Here is an 18,918-nt window from a genome sequence, read left to right as displayed (position 1 = left end):
TGGTATCCCGTCAGTCCTGCGTGATAACAAACAGTCTCGTTCAGACTCCTCAAGTACCCTCAGGCATCTCAGCTGGCACTGAAAACCCACATTTAAGTGAATGAATTCACACCACAGGCATTATGTAGACATCTTAATAAGAGCTATTCCACCAAGGACAGTAATACGGCCATGCAGTAGTTTCCAACTCAATGTCAAGTTCACTTTTTTTTGAAACAGACCAAGCAATAAAATGTGTCTTTTGAAGTAAGCTCAGCATCTGTAAGAGATGGACAAAAACACATTTTCAGGACAATAAAGGTCCTGTAAATCATCTGCACAAGTTTGAGATTAAGTTATTCTCCTTAAGAAAATGCAGTTTAAACAGGTTTGATCTACTAGATGCTCTTGCTCTTAGTTTTGAATAATGAATTTCTGTAATCTGTCCTCAGTAATGCCTAGTTCCTATTCCCGATTATTTGTAATGACCAAAACATTACTGCTTGTTTAGGGTCAACTTCTTTGATCATCTTGAAATTTATTACAGGCATATTATCATACAAATACTTTCTATCAATAATGAGTGAAGAACTAACCTACCATTAACATTTTTCATCACCCTTGATTGGTTTTTTAACTAATTAAACTCATTCACAGAATTTCCTCTGAATTGCAAACTTGCTTCTGAAGCTTACTGAGTTCAGATGGTTTATGTTTGAAAACATTTACTCCTTTGAAATTTTGAATTTGAATGTTTACTACATTATAATTTCTGATGAGTTCTACAGGAAGCAGTTCTGAAAGAGGCCAAAGATCTTTATTCACGCTACACAATTCTTCTGCCATACTGAACAACTACTTGTACAATGGGGATGAGAAATCCTTAATTATAAGAGCTACAGCTGAGAAGCGCCTGTTTTTCTCCACTGACTGAAGAAAAAGGAACATATGACTAATTCAGGTGCAGCTTTTTATACTATATTTACATATCTAAATGTGTTTTAGAATGGTCAGCACACATATCAACTTTCACATATCAACTTCCATTTACATAGGAATCTTTAGAAAAGACTGATTGCTAAGCATACAAAGAGCTTTGAAAAATAAGCATTTAAAGTTTACAGTAATTTGCAGAATTTGACAGTTCCATATTACATTGTTTTAGTTCCATTACCATGAATGATAAATGACATTTCTTTCAAAATTCAGTATCTGCAAAAGCAAAGACCTCATATAGAAATCATTGTGTGAAAATGCCATAACACTGCATTATTTCCAGTGGCTTAAAGCCTTATGACAATCAGAATATATTTCTAATGACCTGCCAATTGTCATGTTTTTAACCTTGCATTACCAATTAGCTGGTTTTTTATCATGTACTGACTGTATTATAAAAGGAAAATCCTCTGTTGACAAAGTATTTTGGAGAATACCTAAAATAAAACTCTTAGCTGTTTACTAAAAATAACACAATCCTGTTTTCACTGTCTAAGACACAATTAACAGAACAAGATTTAGAAAGTAAGATTTCAGAAAGTGTTTACTAAGAAGCTCAACATCAGTTATGGAGTAGCCAGTTTTGATGACATCAATATGCAGGCAGGTAACCTTTGCCGTGTCACAGATGTGACCGGACAGTCCTCTTCACATATTTTCAGAAACTCTTTTAAATGCAGAGTGTTTCCTGGATAACACAGTTCATGAGGGAAGAAGAATCACAGACAGAAATAAGGAAGAAGAGGCTTGAAAGTCATCTTAAACTCCTTGCACCTCTTTCTCAGTAGGTCAGGATTGGCCTCTTACTGTAGCAGTCAGTAAGACCTGTTCAGAAAGCCTTTTAATTCCAGGCTCCTCGCCTCTGGCATATAATTACATCCAAGTAATTCCAAAGTTACAACTCAATGTAAGTACACCTGATGAAACAGTTTTACCCTCAACCATTATTTTATTTTACCACTGTAAAAAAAAAAAAATTCTTCATCAGAAAGTGTTTTTGATTAATGTAGAAATATCCAGTAAAAAAAATAAAATTAATTTTCCCATATTTTATATTAAACAAGAAATGTAATCTAGATAATTACAATCTTAGGTATAGTATACATAAGGTTTTGCATATGTGGTGGGTTGAGCCTGACTGGGGCCAGGTGCCCACCAGAGCCGCTCTCTCACTCCCCTCATTCACCAAACAGAGGAGAAAAGCCATAACGAAATGCTTGTGGGTCGAGATAAGGACAGGGAGAGATCACTCACTAATTGTTGTCACGAGCAAAACAGACCAAACTTAGAGAGGGAATTCATCTAATTTATTACTAGGCAAAACAGAGTAGAGGAATGAGAAAATAAAATCAACTCTTAAAACACTTCCCCCCACCCCTCCCATCTTCCCGGGCTCAACTTCACTCCCGGCTTCAACCTTCCCCCCCTCAGCGGCACAGGGGGACAGGGAGTGGGGGTTACGGTCAGTTCATCTCACGGTGTTTCTGCCGCTTCTTCATCCTCAGGGGGAGGACTCCTCTCATCGTTCCCCTGCTCCAGCATGGAGTCCCTCTCACGGGGTGCAGACCTTCAGGAGCAAACTGCTCCAGCGTGGGGTCCCCCACGGGGCCACAAGTCCTGCCAGCAAACCTGCCCTGGCGTGGGCTCCCCTCTTCACGGGTCCACCGGTCCGGCCTGGAACTTGCTCCAGCGTGGGCTTCCCACGGGCCGCAGCCTCCTTCAGGTGCCTCCACCTGCTCCAGCGTGGGGTCCTCCACGGGCTGCAGGTGGAATCTCTACACCCCCTCATCCTTCCTCCATGGGCTGCAGGGGGACAGCCTGCTTCACCATGGCCTTCACCACGGGCTGCAGGGGGATCTCTGCTCCGGCGCCTGGAGCACCTCCTCCCCCTCCTTCTGCACTGACCTTGGTGTCTGCAGAGTTTCTTACATCTTCTCACTCCTCTCTCCGGCTGCAAAAGCTCTCTCTCTCTAAGTGTTTTTCTACTTCTTAAATATGTTATCACAGAGGCGCTGATTGGCTTGGCCTTGGCCAGCGGCAGGCCCGTCTTGGAGCCGGCTGGCATTGGCTCTATCAGACACAGGGGGAGCTTCTAGCAGCTTCTCACAGAAGCCACCCCTGTAGCCCCCCCGCTACCAAAACCCTGCCACGCAAACCCAACACAGCATATTTATATTTTTTTATATTTGGCTAAAAGTCTGATGATCTCATTTTACTTTTTAAATAGTGAGAACTTTTGTCTTGTTATGGATGACATGCCATTTATACACAACCTCTCTAGATCCAGGAGCCTTTTTCGGCATTCTGTCAAGTCCTTCATCAATTTTATCCATTATCGATTAAAACATTCCTGCATAATACAAATCTTTAGTTCCTGCATTTTTCCTGTTTTTTTTTGTTTTCTTGCTCTAAACCAGCTACTAGTTTGTGTTCTCCTCTACAGTCTGAAATACTCTTGTGCTGATGTTCTAGAAACACGCATGCAGCTAGTCAAAATAAATCTTTAGTGTAGCATAGAATAATTTTCAAGGTAGCTACATGAAAATAAAACTTGATTTCTCTTCATGAGACTGCTATAAAGTGACCACTACGAATTCTGCTATGCAATGCTGTTCTTTAATAATTTATTGAAGTCTCTGAGCTTCATATAAGTTGACAAATTGAATATGGAAGCACTGCTTAAGTGTTTAATAAACATGAGCTAAATTATTTTTCTAAATAAACAAAAATGTGTTGAAAAAGAGTGGTCCAGGGCAGATTAGATTTTTTCAGTAATTCTAGCAACAGTAGCACTATTTTTGGTACTATTTTACTTAGAAAATTAGACAAAATATTACTTGAAGACTAATATTAGGACAAGTGTAAATGATACTTCCCTCAAACCATCTTCCAGCCTTCAGATGGCTTCAGCTTAGAAAATATCTGTTGTTGTATTGATTTCTGTGTAATTATTGGCACTCCTCAGTGTCTTCTTCAGTGAACTTGCCCACTGCCTCCTTGGGTCCAAATAAACTCTTGGCATCACAATCGCCTGCAGTAAAGGGTTGTAGAACTCAATTAACGGTCACATGAAAAATCACCTCCTTTTGCTTACTTTGAATGTGTGCCCTCATAGTTTCAACAGTTCCCTTGTTATTAAAGAGAGCAAACGCTCAGTTCCTGACTACCCTGTCCATACCAGAAATGATTTTATAGCACATTCTCTCTTCAATTTTCTCTTTTCCAAATGAAGGAGCCCTGGTTTACTTAATCATTCCCTATGCGGTAACTAGTGAGAGCTTTAATCATTGCTGCTGCCCTTTTTCAGTCTTTCCCGTTCTACTATTTACTTTTTTTAAATGGGAGGACAAGATGTGGTTAAACTATGAGTTTACACAGTAAGTCAACAATGTCCTCCCTCTAGTTTCCATTGTTTTCCTGATAGTTCTTAATAATAGATTTGCTTTTTGACTATTTCTGATTTCTGAAATGTCTTCGTAAACTCTAGATCTGACTTCAGACAGTTGTCGAACAGCTCAGAGCCCACTATTTCACATGTGGAATTAGTCAGGATTTTTCCCCACACGTAAGATTTTATGTTTATCTACACTTAATTATACCTGTGGTTTTATTGCCCACCTAATCTTCTAAGATCCTTCTGCAGTTCTGCAACTGATCTTTAGTTTTGCTATTCTGAATAATTTCATGACATCAGTACATTTTGTCATCTCACTGCTTCTCTCTTTTTCCAAGACTTTTAGAATATGAAGAAAAGCAAGGTCTAAACGTTTTCTTTTTTTGATAACTCTTAGGATGATCTTTCCAAGCAGCGATCATTCACTCCTATCATCTATTTCTTACCTTTTAACCACTCATCTAAATAAAGATATCTTACTGTATTGCTGCTTAGTTTCCTTAAAAGCCCTTGATAAAGCTTTGATAAGGGACTTTTGGAAATCTGAGCAACCAGATCACTCCTTTCTTTATGTTTGTTAACATCTTTAGGAACTCCAACAGATGTGTGAGACAGGACACCCCTTTATCAGAGTCACCTTGACTCTTCCTAAGAATCTATTGCTCAGTTACCCTCTGAAACAATTATTTATTATAGTTTCTATTTGATGACAGAGGCGTACAGACCTCCCCTTCAGACTTCTGCTAGAATCCTTTATAAAAAATAGGGTATTTGGTACTTTCTAGTCCGCTGCAGCCAATGTGCTTTTAAACAAGTAGTTAAATACAATTGTTTGTAGATGTGCTATCTCATTCCCGAGTCCCGTTGAAGAGATTGAGTAAGTACCACCTATTTCTGCAAACTCTTATTGTTCATTTTGTCCGCTCCATAATCTCTTTGACCTTCACCTTAATTTAAGACAGATGCTCTGATGAGCTCCCTACAAGGAAAGATTTGGGGCTGGGAACCTCCTCACTATCTTCCATGGTAAACACAAACGCAAATAATTCCTGTTGGCTTTTTTTGCTGGGGTCTTGTATTTCCTAGGTATTCATTTTATACTGGGATCGGACTCTCTTCTCTGCCATCTACTTTTGGTATGTCTGAAGAAAGATTACTTATTTCTATTATTTATAGAAATACAATCACATGACCAACACTGCAGTTCTTCACTTGCACACCTATTACAGAAGACATTCTGAAAAAAAGGAATTTAAGAAAAAACATAATTATGTGATAAGGTTCCCAAATCAGTAGCAGAAAACACAGAAAAATGTTTGACACAATTTTATTTTTTATGTATACTTACATGCACTTCTACCATATGCTCAATGAATACAACGCACAGATCTGCAATCACAGCTTAGAGATAACACTGGAAAAAAGTCACTTAAAAAGGCTTCTGAGAATATCCTGGTCTTTCTTTGGAGAAAAAAGCAGCCGGTATGTACAGCTTTCAAGCATAAATAGCTATTGAAGTGATGGGGAACGAAAGAGATGCAAAGGCAGAGGACGGAGAAAGCAGCTTTTTTTCTCTTCTGTCTTTACATGCCACACTTGAACCACAGAAATTATGTGGATGGATTCTTTGGAAAAATGACACCTCAGAAGTGAGGAGAGCAGTAACTACCAGGGAGTTTTATGAAAATGGCTGCTTTTACACTGGAATGAAAGTAGTCATACAGGAAATATAACTGGCACTTTAACTATACTAATATAATAATGCTTCAAATTATGACTTTGAAAACTTTCAGAGCTAATGGCAGAATCAGAAGAATTCATCCTAAGTAAAACAGAGTAGAACAGATATGAAACTTCAGGGGAATGGAAATATCACCACTTCCTAATAATTACCCAAACACAAGGGTCCCTGTATCTTGAAACATAGCAACACTGTATCATTGATTCGCTTCTTCGAAGTCTGCAAATTGTCTCAGCTGGTGGAAATACTTTTCTTGAGTGAGATACCTAACATATGCCTACAGGGAGGAACAGCACAGAAACACTTGCTCTTTTGCAATGCGCAAATTAGGTATTAGTAAAAAATAATAATCTCTTTCTGGATTATACTAACAGCAGTATAATTCTCAAAAGGCTGTTAGAATGGGAACGGTAGTCAACTTTTTTTTTTTTTTTACACGGATTTGTAAGAATATACGTAAAAAAAATACATATATATAAAAAGTGTGTTTCTGCCCCAAAAGAGCCTGCGAGACCCAAACCGCCATGCTGGCTGCCCCCCGATCCTCATTCCAAACGGCAGCAGCTCAGGGCATCTCGAGCCCCGGGGCAGGCCCAGGGACCCCCCGACTCCCGGCCTCCCCTCCCGGGGAGCGGCGCCTGGGTCTCCGCCTCTGCCCGAGGGGCCGTGTGGAGCCGCAGCCCGGCTGAGCGCTGTGACAGACCCTCTGCCCAGCCCAGCCCCTCTGCCCAGCCCTGACAGAGCTCAGCGACCCCCGCGCGCTCCGCCTCTCCTCAGCGCTGCCCCGCAGCCGCGCGGCCCTTTCCCGCCCAGGGAGCCCCCGCCGCTCGCGCCCCGCCCTCCCGTAGCAACGCCTCGCTTCCCCCGCCCCCTCCCCGGTCGCTAAGGGCGTCACCGAGTAACGCGCCCCGCCAGGCCGGCAGGGAGCGGAGTGGAGCCGACTGCGTGTTCCCCTCCGCCGCGCGGGGGTGCTGCGCTCGGCGCTCGCTTGCTCAGGTCTGCGACGCCCGCCGCTGAGGGAGCGGCGGGAGGGCGATGCTCGTTGCGGCCGCCCCCGCCTGAGGGTTCCGTCCGGTTCTGTCCGGTCCGGTCCCGCGGTGGTGGGCATGGGGCTGGGCTCGAGCTCCGAGGTCCCCGACGGCGGTGCCGAGGGATTCCACGTCCACGGGGTGAGGCGGCCGCCGCCGGGCCCGCGGGGGTGGTTTCGCGGGGGGCAGAGGGCCGTGAGGGGCGGCGGGCGCTGAGGCGGGGCGCGGGGTCCCGCTTCTCCCCTCCTGCCCGCGGTGGCTCAGGGAGGCCGGGCCCGGCGCGGGAGAGGGCGCTGGGCTGGGGGCGGCGGGTCTGCGGCCACGGCCTCCCTGCTCCCCACCTGTCGGCTCCTTCCAGGGAGCTGCCACGACGGCAGGGGAGGAGCGGCCGCACCGCTCCCGGTAGGCAGCGGGTACCCGCCCGGCCCGGCCTGGCCTCACACCCGCCCCGGCGACTTCACCTGCGACGTCTTGGCTGCTGGAGAGCCGAGGGGAGCCTTTTGTGCTTCTTTCGAGGAATTTGAAATAGTTTAATAGTTTAGTGTAGCCCTCCCTCTCTGCTCCCCTCCAAATTCCCCCGACTTGAAGATTTGGCTAACTTCTCTGCGGATTTTTACAGCATCTTGGCTGGGAATTAATTACTACTCCAGCCAGTGTTTTCCTGAGGGGCTACATCTCACGGTGTTGTACGTAGATGTACATTTGTTGTAACTCCTCTGTCTGGCAAATTGCCTGGATGCACGTTTGTTTAAATGCGTATCTTGGAGCTTAGATAGGCAGATAAGTATCGCTGATAAGTTAACAGTTGTTGTGTAAGTTACCATTTCATTTAGTTGGTGATCTTCCTCCTTGAAATAAGAATGGAAATGTTGTTGCCACATGCGGCTTTCCAGTTCATCAGCCGTTTGTGTTTCTCAACATCACAAGACGTGTTTGGGGTACCAGTGCTGTTGTGTAATCTGCTTTTGTCAGTCTCCTTAACTGAGTTAACTCCATCAGAAATGCCCCTCGGTCACAAAATGCCCCCTCCTTTTATGTTGAGTGCAGGATAGTTTCAGTTGTCTGTACTGAATGATGATTTTAGTGACCTACAATATGCAGGAGACAAAGTAATTTTTTTTTTTTCTTTCCAGGGAATTCAGGCAACTTGTGATAGGGTGTCATTTTGAAAACCAGATACTGCAGGATTTTTTACAACTTAACAGCTTTGTGTGGGATTCTGTATGGCTGTTGGACTTTCAAACAACAACGTAATGAGCTCTGTAGTAATGTCCATGTACTTCTTTCTGTGTATATTTTCATCGTTGACACTGCGTTATGTGATAGTTTCATTGTAAAGCTTCTTGCACGTTATTTAGAACTGGGATGTAGGGTAAGCTCTTTTTAAGCTTCACCTTGGTTCAGTATAAGCTGACTGTTTGCTTTTGATGCAATTTAGGGTTGTGATGAAAGTTAATACTTCCTACTCCCAATTGTGGTTACAGTGGTCAGTCTTGACTGTTTAATAATAAAGCGTGATTTTTTTTCTTTTCCCTAAAAGGTTTTGCTGAAGTAACTATGCTATTACTTATGTATATTTTATAACTTGCATAGACAGTTATGCCAGCAAAAACCCCAATACTCATACAACTTTATTTAAAACAATAAAGTGGTTTGGTAACACAAGACAAAATATAAGATGTAGCATTTTTAACTTTGCTAGCCATTAACTTTTTAGTTTAGATAATGCATGGGTTCTAACTTAGCACTTAAATTGCAGAGTGGCTTTCAGAAGTCAAATATATTGCAGGTTATGGGCTGTACTGTTGAGTTCACAAAAAGTAAAGGTACAAGCAGTGTGAGCTGTTGGCATGTTTGCAATGGTTCCCTCAATAATACATTGCTTTGTTATTATACCTTGAAGTTGGTATACTCTGCATATGTGAAGTTCTGTGTAATTTCTGGTGTTTTTTTCCCCGGTATGAATGCATTTTAATAGCTGTTTTCTATATTTCATTATTACATCTGCTTTACGATAACTTGCTTATAATGAAATTGAGATGTTGCAACTCTTATTTCTTATGACTCTTTGGTAAGTGGTGGCAATCTTCTTGACCAGTACTTGTGGTTAGCCATGCATTTGTAGTTTCCTCTCTTAAGTGTTCCTATTCTAATGGATTGTAAATTGTGGGAACCTAATTGTAAATTTTGTTTATGTATTAAAAAAAACCAAAAGGCTGTGATGTAATTAGGGACTCTCGATGTGCTCAGGCTATCAGTAGAAGAAAATTCTGAAGCAGCACTTTGAAAACTAAGCCCTTTTCCAAAGTCCTCAATATTTAATAATTCCATGCTGCAGGCTCTGCGTCACAATACTTGTCTTGTATGGAGTTCAGTACCTGTTTTTGACAGTTTAACTAGTTGTTCATAGTTTTATAAAAATAAGTTCACAATTGTGGACTGTTTCCTGAGGTCTGTCATCTGGTATCTCATCTTTGGTTCAACTCAAAAGTAAATATTGAATCAAGTGTAAAGATTAACATTGTCACTTAATGTAACTAGAGATCAATGTATAATAAAAATGTATGTTTTGCAGGTTCAGGAAAACTCCCCAGCTCAACAAGGAGGACTGGAACCTTTCTTTGATTTCATCATTGCAATAGGACACACTAGGCTTGTAAGCCTCAAATGATTTTATTTTTTTTTTCCCTGCATGAAATACGGGTGTTGTAATGATGGAAGGTAGAAGCCAAAGCTGTCACAGTAAAAAAAGCTTTTCATATTGGACATTGTATATGGCATTAACAAGGTAAAGTAAAACTTGGCGGTGGTCAAAGTCCTCTCTGGCTGGATTCAAATTTGAAGAAAGTCTTATTTATGCCTGTAGTCACCTTAACTTCTTAACAGATTAACACAATGTTTGTTATATTACTCATTCTTGCATGTTTTCCGCCACAAGGAGAATATTGAACTGGTGAGTCAATGGTAAGAGCTCAACATTTGCTTAAACAAGCTTATTCCAACATTTGATAAAACATGAAAAAGAATCATGGCCTGTCTGCTTATACTTAAGACTGGGAACACAGTTCGTGTATAGTGACTTAGGAAACAAGCGTTGAATTTTGTTTTGTTGGTTTTTTGGTTTAAAAGGCTCACAACGTTGGCTGTATGCTTCATCCTAGCTACATGCAAGCTGAATTCATTAAGTTTGTCTTGCATTTATTAGTGGAGGTGTCTTTCTGGAAATGATAATTGTAATTACGGAAGATGACAGTCAATCTTTTAACATGACCGAAATAATGGTAGTTCTCTAACCTGCTCCCCAGTCTGTCCTTTCACAGTCAATTGCGATGACTTTGAAGGGTTATTGAGTAAGGACTGGGATCAGAGGCACCAAGTAAAATGTTGCTGCTTATTGTTTTGACTACATAGTTCAGATCTAATGTTGCTGATGTTATTTAATAGCAGTTGTGAAGAATAGGAATGTAAGTGATGAAATGGAGTAACAGTAATTACTTGTATAAAGGGACATGTGCTGACAGTACTGGCTTCTTTCCAATAAAAGAAAATTGAACTGCTGGGACTGATCGTGAAACCTAAACTTTGACAGTTTTGGTTCTTCGTATATAGCTAGAAAAAATGTGAACTATATATCTCTTTCTGTGCTCTACAGAATAAGGAAAACAATATGTTGAAAGATCTGCTGAAGGCAAATGCTGAAAAAGCAGTGAAGCTGGAGGTGTATAATATCAAAACAATGAAAATAAGAGAGGTGGAGGTGATCCCCAGTAACATGTGGGGAGGACAAGGTCTTCTTGGAGCCAGCGTGAGGTTCTGCAGTTTCCAGGGAGCCAATGAACACGTGTGGCATGTTTTGGTGAGACAGAATTCCTCAGTAGCTCGTTAGTGTTCATATAACCTTGTTTTAAAGTGTAATGTTTAGAAGTAATTTGTATGTAGAAGTACAATGCTGAAATCACACAGAAGAAGAGAATGTGGTCTTAAAAGTTTGTCTGAGCTATTTGAATAGGGACAAGCAGTGGGTGACTGTTAGTACCAAGTAGCATGTGACAGGGAGAAGGGTGTTTCATCTTACATTAAAGAATCAATGGCAAAAGCAAAAAAGATTCTGGCTTGATAGGTGTCTCTGTGTTGGCTAAACTGCCTCACAGTAATATTAGTGTTGTGAAAAGCACCAAGAATTATTTTAAAATTAAGAGGGAGAGCTGCAAGTGTAGAAGAGCCTAGGAAAGACTGATGTAATCTTTTGTTATGTTTCTAGTTTTTAAATAAATGCAACTTCACTTCTTCACAATATTTCCTTTTGCATTGGTAGTATCTCGGTCTTTCTTATTCAGTGTGTTTTACAAGGTGTCACACCTACATGTAGGCTGTTTGAGGACTTCTATTTTATCCCATAAACAAAATGTTCTTCCTTCTGTTGTTTTTGGAGTTAGTTTATTCCGCTGCCAGTGCAGATGACACGTGTCATTCTTTCACAGGATGTTGAACCTGCGTCTCCTGCAGCTCTAGCTGGTCTCCAGCCGTACACTGACTACATTGTTGGATCTGATCAGATCCTTCAGGAGGTAGGGCGCGTGTTCCTCCAAGTAGTGATTGCCTTTGTGTCTGCCAAGTGTATGTTGTAGGGTGGGTTTTTTTAATCTAATTGCATGGACATGCATGTTTATGCAAGATACTTTATGGTTGAGGTAAACATTATCTTTTTTTTAAATCTGGCAATAAAAAAGTTGCCCCAAAGATAAAACTACAGTAGTGCGTTTTTAGTCTGTCTTTGGGTCTTTAGTATCTTGTGTTGTAGTAAATAACTGAATAAAATGCTAACTTGCTTCCAGCTTCTTGTCTTACACATTTGAGTTTAATAACTAGTACTTTTTTCTTTTTTCTTAGTCAGAGGATTTCTTTTCACTGATTGAATCCCACGAGGGGAAGCCGCTGAAGCTGATGGTTTATAACACTGAAGCAGATTCCATTCGAGAGGTAGTTGTGACTCCCAATGGAGCTTGGGGTGGAGAAGGAAGGTACTGATCTCCGGACAGTCACTGGTTGATGACAGGTTATATACTCACTGTAAATGAGCTCCTGTTAAGAGTATTATTGTTATTATTGTTACTATCTTTCTGTTTTCAAGTTAAGCGTTGTTTCCTTACACTTGTTACACAAAACTGTTCATATTTTCGTGAAAAAATAGCGTAGAACTAGGAATTAGGCATGTTCTGGATCTAATCCTGTTTGAGCTGAAACCAATGACAAATCCACGTTGACTTCCCTGGTAGCAGATTCACTAGCCACATTCTCACAGTCAAACATTTGGTTAAAGCAAGAACAAAATCCAAATTGGGTCAGATTATTAGTTTGTAAAGGTATAAAAATAATCAACTGAAAGCCAAGCTATGTATGTCTAAATGTGAACTGCAGAGTGCTCCTTGAGTACTCTAAGTGAAATGATTCTTACAGGTAGGTGTTTCTTGCTATAGGTGAAAGATTCAAACTCTTCTTGTTTTAAAGAGTCCAAATTTTAAACACTTACTAGCTGCGTTAAGAACACCTTTTTTTCAAGTCTTGTTTAACTTTTCTTGTACAGTTTAGGATGTGGTATTGGATATGGCTATTTGCACAGAATTCCAACACAGTCTGTAGTATTGAAGAAAAAGCCAGAAAGCAAACCACCTTCACCCTTACCAGAAGCTGGAACTCCTGTACCATCTACTAATGGTTACACAGAGGTATGTAGGAAATCTGTTACGTTCTCTGGAGTTTCAAAACTTTCTACTTGTTGGAACATTCAGAATATTTTTGTATAGTGTACAATTTTGCTTGAACAGAATGAAGTTAGGTGAAGGGAAGATGAGCACTGATGATGCTGAGCAGATGACAGGAAGGGTAGCATAAGTGAGAAACTCTGTTTGCTGAGCTTTATTTACCAGCTGAAAGTTTGAGAATTCTTCCATATCCCTCATTGTATTTGGGTGCAATTACATATATTAGAATTACTCTTTCACCAGTGCTGGCTGATAGAAATTTTTGCCAGGTATTTTCATCTTATTTTGAAGACTTGCATACTAAAGCTGTGTCAGTCACTGAGAATCACATTAGAAGAATACCGTGCTCATTAGAAAATAAAATACACCTACAAGAATTAAGTATGGACTGTTCTTCTCAGAACGTGCTGGCTTTAAAAGGCTCCATGGGAACATGCCTGAATCTGTCAGTTTTGACATCATAGATTCTCTCTGAATTGGTGTACCCGGAGACTGAGGCAGAATGCTTTCATAGGAAAGTCATATTCAGGTGAAGCTTTCAGTATAAAAAGATGATCTTCCTTCTTCCTGTGTTATTCCAGACTCTGTTAATGGCACCTGCTTCTCAGAGTGACAGCTCTGAAATAATTATGAACTTGGACCATTCCACAGATCAAGAAATGAGTGGTTATTCACCGGAAAGCTCCCTTTCTCCTCCCCCCCCTCTCCAGAGAGTTATGGATCCAGGTATATTTTCTTAGGTGCTTTTTTCCCAGCAATTCTTTAGAGGACATCTGAGTAAACTAATAAATGCAGAACTATGAGCATTGATAGTTGTTTTCCTTAAAGCTTTTGACTTCACTGGATTTCAGAGCTGTACAATTTGGGTACTGTGAGCCTGACTGAGGTTAACGTTCTGTAGAAGTCTTTCCACTGATGTCAGCTAACTTTTAAGTTAAATTTATTTGCATTTAGCAGGGAGGGGACTTCATTGACTTCAGCCTGGATAGAACATGTCTTTTTCAATCTAGAATTTTGTGTTATATCTAAACCAGTACTGTAATATTTGCTTTCTCCTTCAGGATTTTTAGATATGTCTGGCATCTCATTTCCTGAACTCACTGACCTAACAAAAGCGTCCAACACGTCTTCGTCTGCCTCCTTCAGCATGCCAGCAGCAGATGCTGTAGTAGGCACCGAAAAGTTACTGTCAAACAATGAAGCTTCTGCTTATTTTGGTAAGTGTATTCAAGATTTCCTTTAGGCCTCTGACCCAATTCCTGGAACGGCACCAACTTATGACTGGTCAACAGTATCATGCTTTTTAGAGATAAGCCAATCTTAAGAAAAACTATAAAGAGGATCAGCTAAAATGAGATGGAAAAAGTAGCAGAAATCGGGCGCAGAAGTGGACAAAAACTAATAGGCTTTTTTATAAGATTATAGAATGTGCGTCTGTTTAAACGAAAATGCTGATGATCCAAATTAAACTGACGTTAAAAGTAGGTATTTCTTTCTATAATCAGTGTAAATGAATTTTTGTACCACAGGCTTGTCTCTGCAGTTGTAAAGTGAAAACAAAATTGCAGTCATCTTAATAGTGACTTCTCTAGTTAAAAAAATGCCAAACGCCAAAACCTTCCTATTATGGCTGCCTTTCCTTTTTAAAAGGCAGGGTGGGTAAGAGTTGTAACACAAAATAAAACATTTCTAGCATGAGAATACAGTAGAGCAAACAGTTTGTGGTCTCTTAAAAAGCTGCTTGCACTATCAGGTGTTCTGGATTTGGGGAGAATTGGGTAAATGCAGCCTGTGTATTTGACAGTTGTGAACCCAGCTATGTGCCTGCACAAGGTGTCTCATTCAAGTTGATTTTTCTAGTTATACGGTAACGAGAGGCACTGTCTGTTGTCCTGATAGTTTTTGGGTTTTTATAAACTATTTCCATTTTCCAGAAAATGCTACGCCTTTGGACCCTGAAGATGTAACCATGTATTCTGAAGGCTCAGTCAAGCAGCCTGAGTTGGACAACCTGCTGCCTTCGGTTCCATCTTTACCTTCTTTTACTCTTCCTAATGAAATTTCTTCAAAAACAACACTAGGAACTGATCCTGATAACCGAGAAACAAAGCTGCTCTCAAACAGCGTTGACAGCTTGTTAACCACTATTCCTGTGAAACCAGAGGATGAAGCAGTATGTGAACAGAAAGAGGGAGAAGCTGCACAAGATCATGAGTGAAACAGGTGCTGCTTTTGTTTACAGACTGCCATATGCTGTAATACTACAGCTTGGAGTATTTTTCTGATTTTGAAAGAATTACAGCTATTCTATTTTGTTAGTGTAGACAGTGCTATAAAAAAAATCATATGAAATACATATCCTGTTGCCTTTTCCAATCATTGTTGAATGGGTTGATCTGTATTCAAACTTTGAATGCTGTCTAAAATCACCAAATTAATGGAGAAATTAATGTAGAAACAATTTGGAGACTGGCAAAATGCTAAGTTCCTGAATTTGTTCGCCTACAGATGCTCCTGAATGTATTTATGAAGGCACTCCGCCTGAGCAGTGACACTTAATGATGACTTTCTCAGTATCATTGGCATTAAAAAAAATTATTTATGGTTTTGACTTGCTAGAAAGCTTTTCTAACGGTACACCTCACTTTGACAGGTCTTGTGACTTTCAAGGCATTTCCTATCTGAAGATATCTTTGCTTACTACTCTGCAAACTCCGTTTTTTCTTGTTTTGGAGTCCCTTCTCTGTAACCGTTATTCATGTACCTTCTCTATAACTACTTTTGCAGGAAAGGAAGTACCATATGGTTTCAAGTCACAGCATATAGACAGGACAAAATTGTGTGGGTGGGTCACTTCAGTTCTTCAATGGACCACATGACAGTTTCACAGTAAAAAAAAAAAAAGGGTGAGGGGGAGAGAAATGATGAAACCACCTGAATTCAAAGATCATTTTAAGTCAGGCCCATGTGTTTTTTAGGGTGATTAACCTTTTTAGTGGAGTTGAATACATCTTGGTTTCTGTAGTGACAGAAATAGTTTTTCTTTAGTTGTGCTTCTCTGTTTTTATACAAATCATTAGGTTTAAGACATGGGGATGGAACACACTAGTGCAGCACTATCTATTGCTTTTTCTAGCTGCTTTGTTTTGTTTGCACTTGTCTTCTAACAGCTTCTGAATGTAGTAGCAAACATGAACTGAACAAAGAAAGAAATGTGGGTGTTTTCATACCCCTCAGGGCAGTGATTTATGATGGAATTTTAAATCTGCTGATTAGGAATAAATTCACTATAGCTGCTACAGTTACTGTGGTGAAAATCTTCCATGAATTAAGATAACTACAATGTTGGGTGTGTTTTTAAGCCAGAGTATACTTACTTAGCACAATATTGTCTAATTGCCTTTTCTCCTACCCTGTTTCTACACTGGAGATTAGTAAGCAGAAGTGACTGATAAGGCTGAAACCTAGTAGCAGTGTGGTAGGGGAGCCTGGGTCATGCTGATTTGCCTGTCACTGCTCCGCTTCAGCAGGACGGTGCAGATGAAGTTGCAACACAAGAGAAGTCTTCAGCTGAGTACATGCTTACATGAAATCAGTCCTTTGTATCCCTTAATCTGTTAGTCTTAAACAGTGTTCACATAAAATGCAGTAGCTTTGGCCAGGATGGTCACAATACCTTCTGCATTAAAGAATGCATTAAGCTCTACTGCAGGTAGTAGATTTAAGAGATGAGAAATCTAGTCTTCTAAATCATCCGTTAATAGTGAACAGATTTTTTTACTATACTGCTAAAATGTCCTCTTTTCTTCCCCCAGCTGACTGTTACAAGGCTGAACAGCCAAACACTAAAAATAAATGTAACTTAAGCTATGGGTAAGTTTGGTCTCAGACCCTGATGACTGAAGACATCTAGGTGATCTATTTGTTGGGGGGTTTTTTGTTGTTTATTTCGGACTGTTTCTAGTCTTAAACCTTTGTCAAAACTGTTTTTAAGCTGGTAGTAGCTTATTTAAGTGAAGCTATACCATAAGCACCCTTTAGAAATTTAAGAGCAAGGAGTGTCAAAACCCAAACTAAACTTCAAATAATTATTTCGGTAATAAATGGCTTAACACTTACGGCAGTCTGTGTCCTGCCTGCTTTGTATTAACTGGATCCTGGGAGGGGAGGGGGAACCTGGTTTATATTTATGAAGACTTGATTCTTCTCTGAACAGTGGTCTAACCTACCCATGCAGAAAACCAAATAGCAAGTTAAACCTCTAGCAGTAGTATGTTGTATTCTCCTAACCTGTAACTTTATCATCTAAGTGCTAAATGAGGTGAAGATTTTACCTCCTCATCACATTCCTTTTCTCTTGACAACTGGGACACTACCTTTTGAGATGCCCGAAGCTAGCTCCCGGCTGCATCAAGCCTGAGGATCTGAGTCTGGCAGACATTAAATCCAAAGAGGGCATTGGGAGCTCAGGTATTACAGCAGGGATTAGGCAAAGCTCATCTCCACTGAGCTGCGCCTCTGCTAACCCTAATGAGCCGAGCACTGGGTGCTGATGATGGTTAAACACAGGATGGGTGCTCAGAGAGGCTGTGGGACCTCCACCCAGGTACTCAGCTCTGTTCAACAAAGCCTGGAGCAACTTGGTCAAGCCCTGTCCCAAGCAAGGCTAACTTCAGGATCCTTCCCTTCTGAAGTAAATTACTCTATTCATGGGAACTTTGGAGCAATAACCCTGTAGGGGGAATGATCCTACCCCCAAAAATCAGGATAAGGAAACAACCATCCTAGAGATAAACATGCAAGTCTTAACAGCAATATGGATGCTGAACTAGTTCCAGCTGAACTTAAATTTACATCTCTGAGTGTAAGATCATGTGCTTAAAGGTAGGTGCTAAATGTCAATTTCTACAGATGAAGTTTGAATCAAATGGGACCTCTGTGAAAGAAAAAGTGTAATTACCTCAATGTAATGTACTGGCCAAAATCTGGAGTGCTCTAACTGGAATCACACCATTAACAGTCGCTCTGTGCCTTTACCTTTGACAAACGTGTTCTCTCCCCTTCCCTGGCACCTCCCTGCTAACTCACCTCAAACTGACCTCTGCAACTTCCCTCTCTCCCCAGTCAGCAACTCTCAGATCAACACGTTGAACAGACACCCACACGCCAGCCTGTGTGACCCGAGCCACAGGATGGGTCCCCTCTCCTACACAATATGGACAATCCAACTAGTAAATCCCCCGTCCCCTATTTTCCCACCACTTGGCAATAACGTAGAACTACATTATTATCTCCTGCCTAGGGCTTATTTTGAGTAATTTTTTTTTTTTTAGTGATTCTAAAAGTTAATGCTAAATCCTTCAAGTAGTTCTTCTCTTCCTAAAATGATACTCATGCTTCGGCTGCAACTACTGAGCCTTCTCTCCTATTCTTACTACTACCCCACCTGAAGACAAAAAAATAAATCACTTGTCATAGATAAAGGTTTTTCCAGGAGACAGGTTACACTACTAAATAATATATTTACAACTCCTTTCCAATATGAACTTGGAAATTAAGGAAGCTTCTACAAATCAGCAGTCTTTCCTATGATTCTGGCAAACTGGAACTCTCTCTCTTCACAATGTCAACTCCTGAATGCTGTGCAGGGGCCTCTCCTGCTGTTGACTTCAGGACTCTACAGACAGCACAATTCCAAAAAAAGGTGACCGAAATCAAAAGGGAGTAGCAAAAAAGCCTCCTCTCGCTTGCCACTCCATCTAAGATGGATGCTGGGGAGTCTCTGGGAGCACTGAATTAAATTACCGCATCCTCTCCAAGAGCAGCCCAGTTAACAGTCCCCACAGCAAAGGCTTTGAGTATTCTGTACTGGCATTTTCAGGATCAGGAAACCCAGTCTTGGCTTCCCACCTGTCTCTTGCAGGGCTAAAACCTTTCCACAGCCATAAAACTCGGTGTCAACTCGCAGGAGCCACTGGTAGCAGGGCTGTCTTTTCTTATGCACTACGCTGGTGTTAG

At 40.8% G+C, this 18,918-nt stretch overlaps 1 protein-coding gene across 3 annotated transcripts; it reads left to right on the top strand.

Annotated features, from left to right (window-relative positions):
- Positions 1 to 7,063: 7,063 nt before the first annotated feature.
- GORASP1 (golgi reassembly stacking protein 1) lies at positions 7,064 to 17,018 on the top strand. Of its 3 annotated transcripts, none has more exons than XM_054815332.1 (9): positions 7,064 to 7,279; positions 9,714 to 9,794; positions 10,791 to 10,994; positions 11,620 to 11,706; positions 12,029 to 12,159; positions 12,723 to 12,864; positions 13,482 to 13,626; positions 13,962 to 14,117; positions 14,835 to 17,018. In XM_054815332.1, the coding sequence occupies exons 1-9, from the start codon at positions 7,217 to 7,219 to the stop codon at positions 15,116 to 15,118; spliced, it is 1,293 nt and encodes a 430-aa protein (XP_054671307.1). In that variant the 5' UTR covers positions 7,064 to 7,216; the 3' UTR covers positions 15,119 to 17,018. The 3 variants fall into 3 exon arrangements, with proteins under 3 accessions (XP_054671307.1, XP_054671306.1, XP_054671304.1); XM_054815331.1 differs by having other exon boundaries at positions 7,213 to 7,279; positions 9,714 to 9,926; XM_054815329.1 differs by lacking the exon at positions 7,064 to 7,279 and adding an exon at positions 8,276 to 8,388.
- Positions 17,019 to 18,918: the final 1,900 nt, after the last annotated feature.

The sequence above is a fragment of the Grus americana genome, chromosome 2 (assembly GCF_028858705.1).
Source record: "Grus americana isolate bGruAme1 chromosome 2, bGruAme1.mat, whole genome shotgun sequence".
Taxonomy (NCBI): Eukaryota; Metazoa; Chordata; class Aves; order Gruiformes; family Gruidae; genus Grus; species Grus americana.
The sequence above is the reverse complement of the archived record's forward strand: the minus strand, read 5'-3'. Positions and strand labels throughout refer to the sequence as shown.

What these genes read in the sequence shown, in the direction of transcription:
- GORASP1 (XM_054815332.1), top strand. Translation starts at nt 7,217, where the DNA reads ATGGGGCTGGGCTCGAGCTCCGAGGTCCCCGACGGCGGTGCCGAGGGA. An exon ending in GCTTGGGGTGGAGAAGGAAG is followed by an intron (nt 12,160 to 12,722) that starts GTACTGATCTCC and finishes TTTCTTGTACAG; the next exon opens with TTTAGGATGTGGTATTGGAT. An exon ending in CTACTAATGGTTACACAGAG is followed by an intron (nt 12,865 to 13,481) that starts GTATGTAGGAAA and finishes GTGTTATTCCAG; the next exon opens with ACTCTGTTAATGGCACCTGC.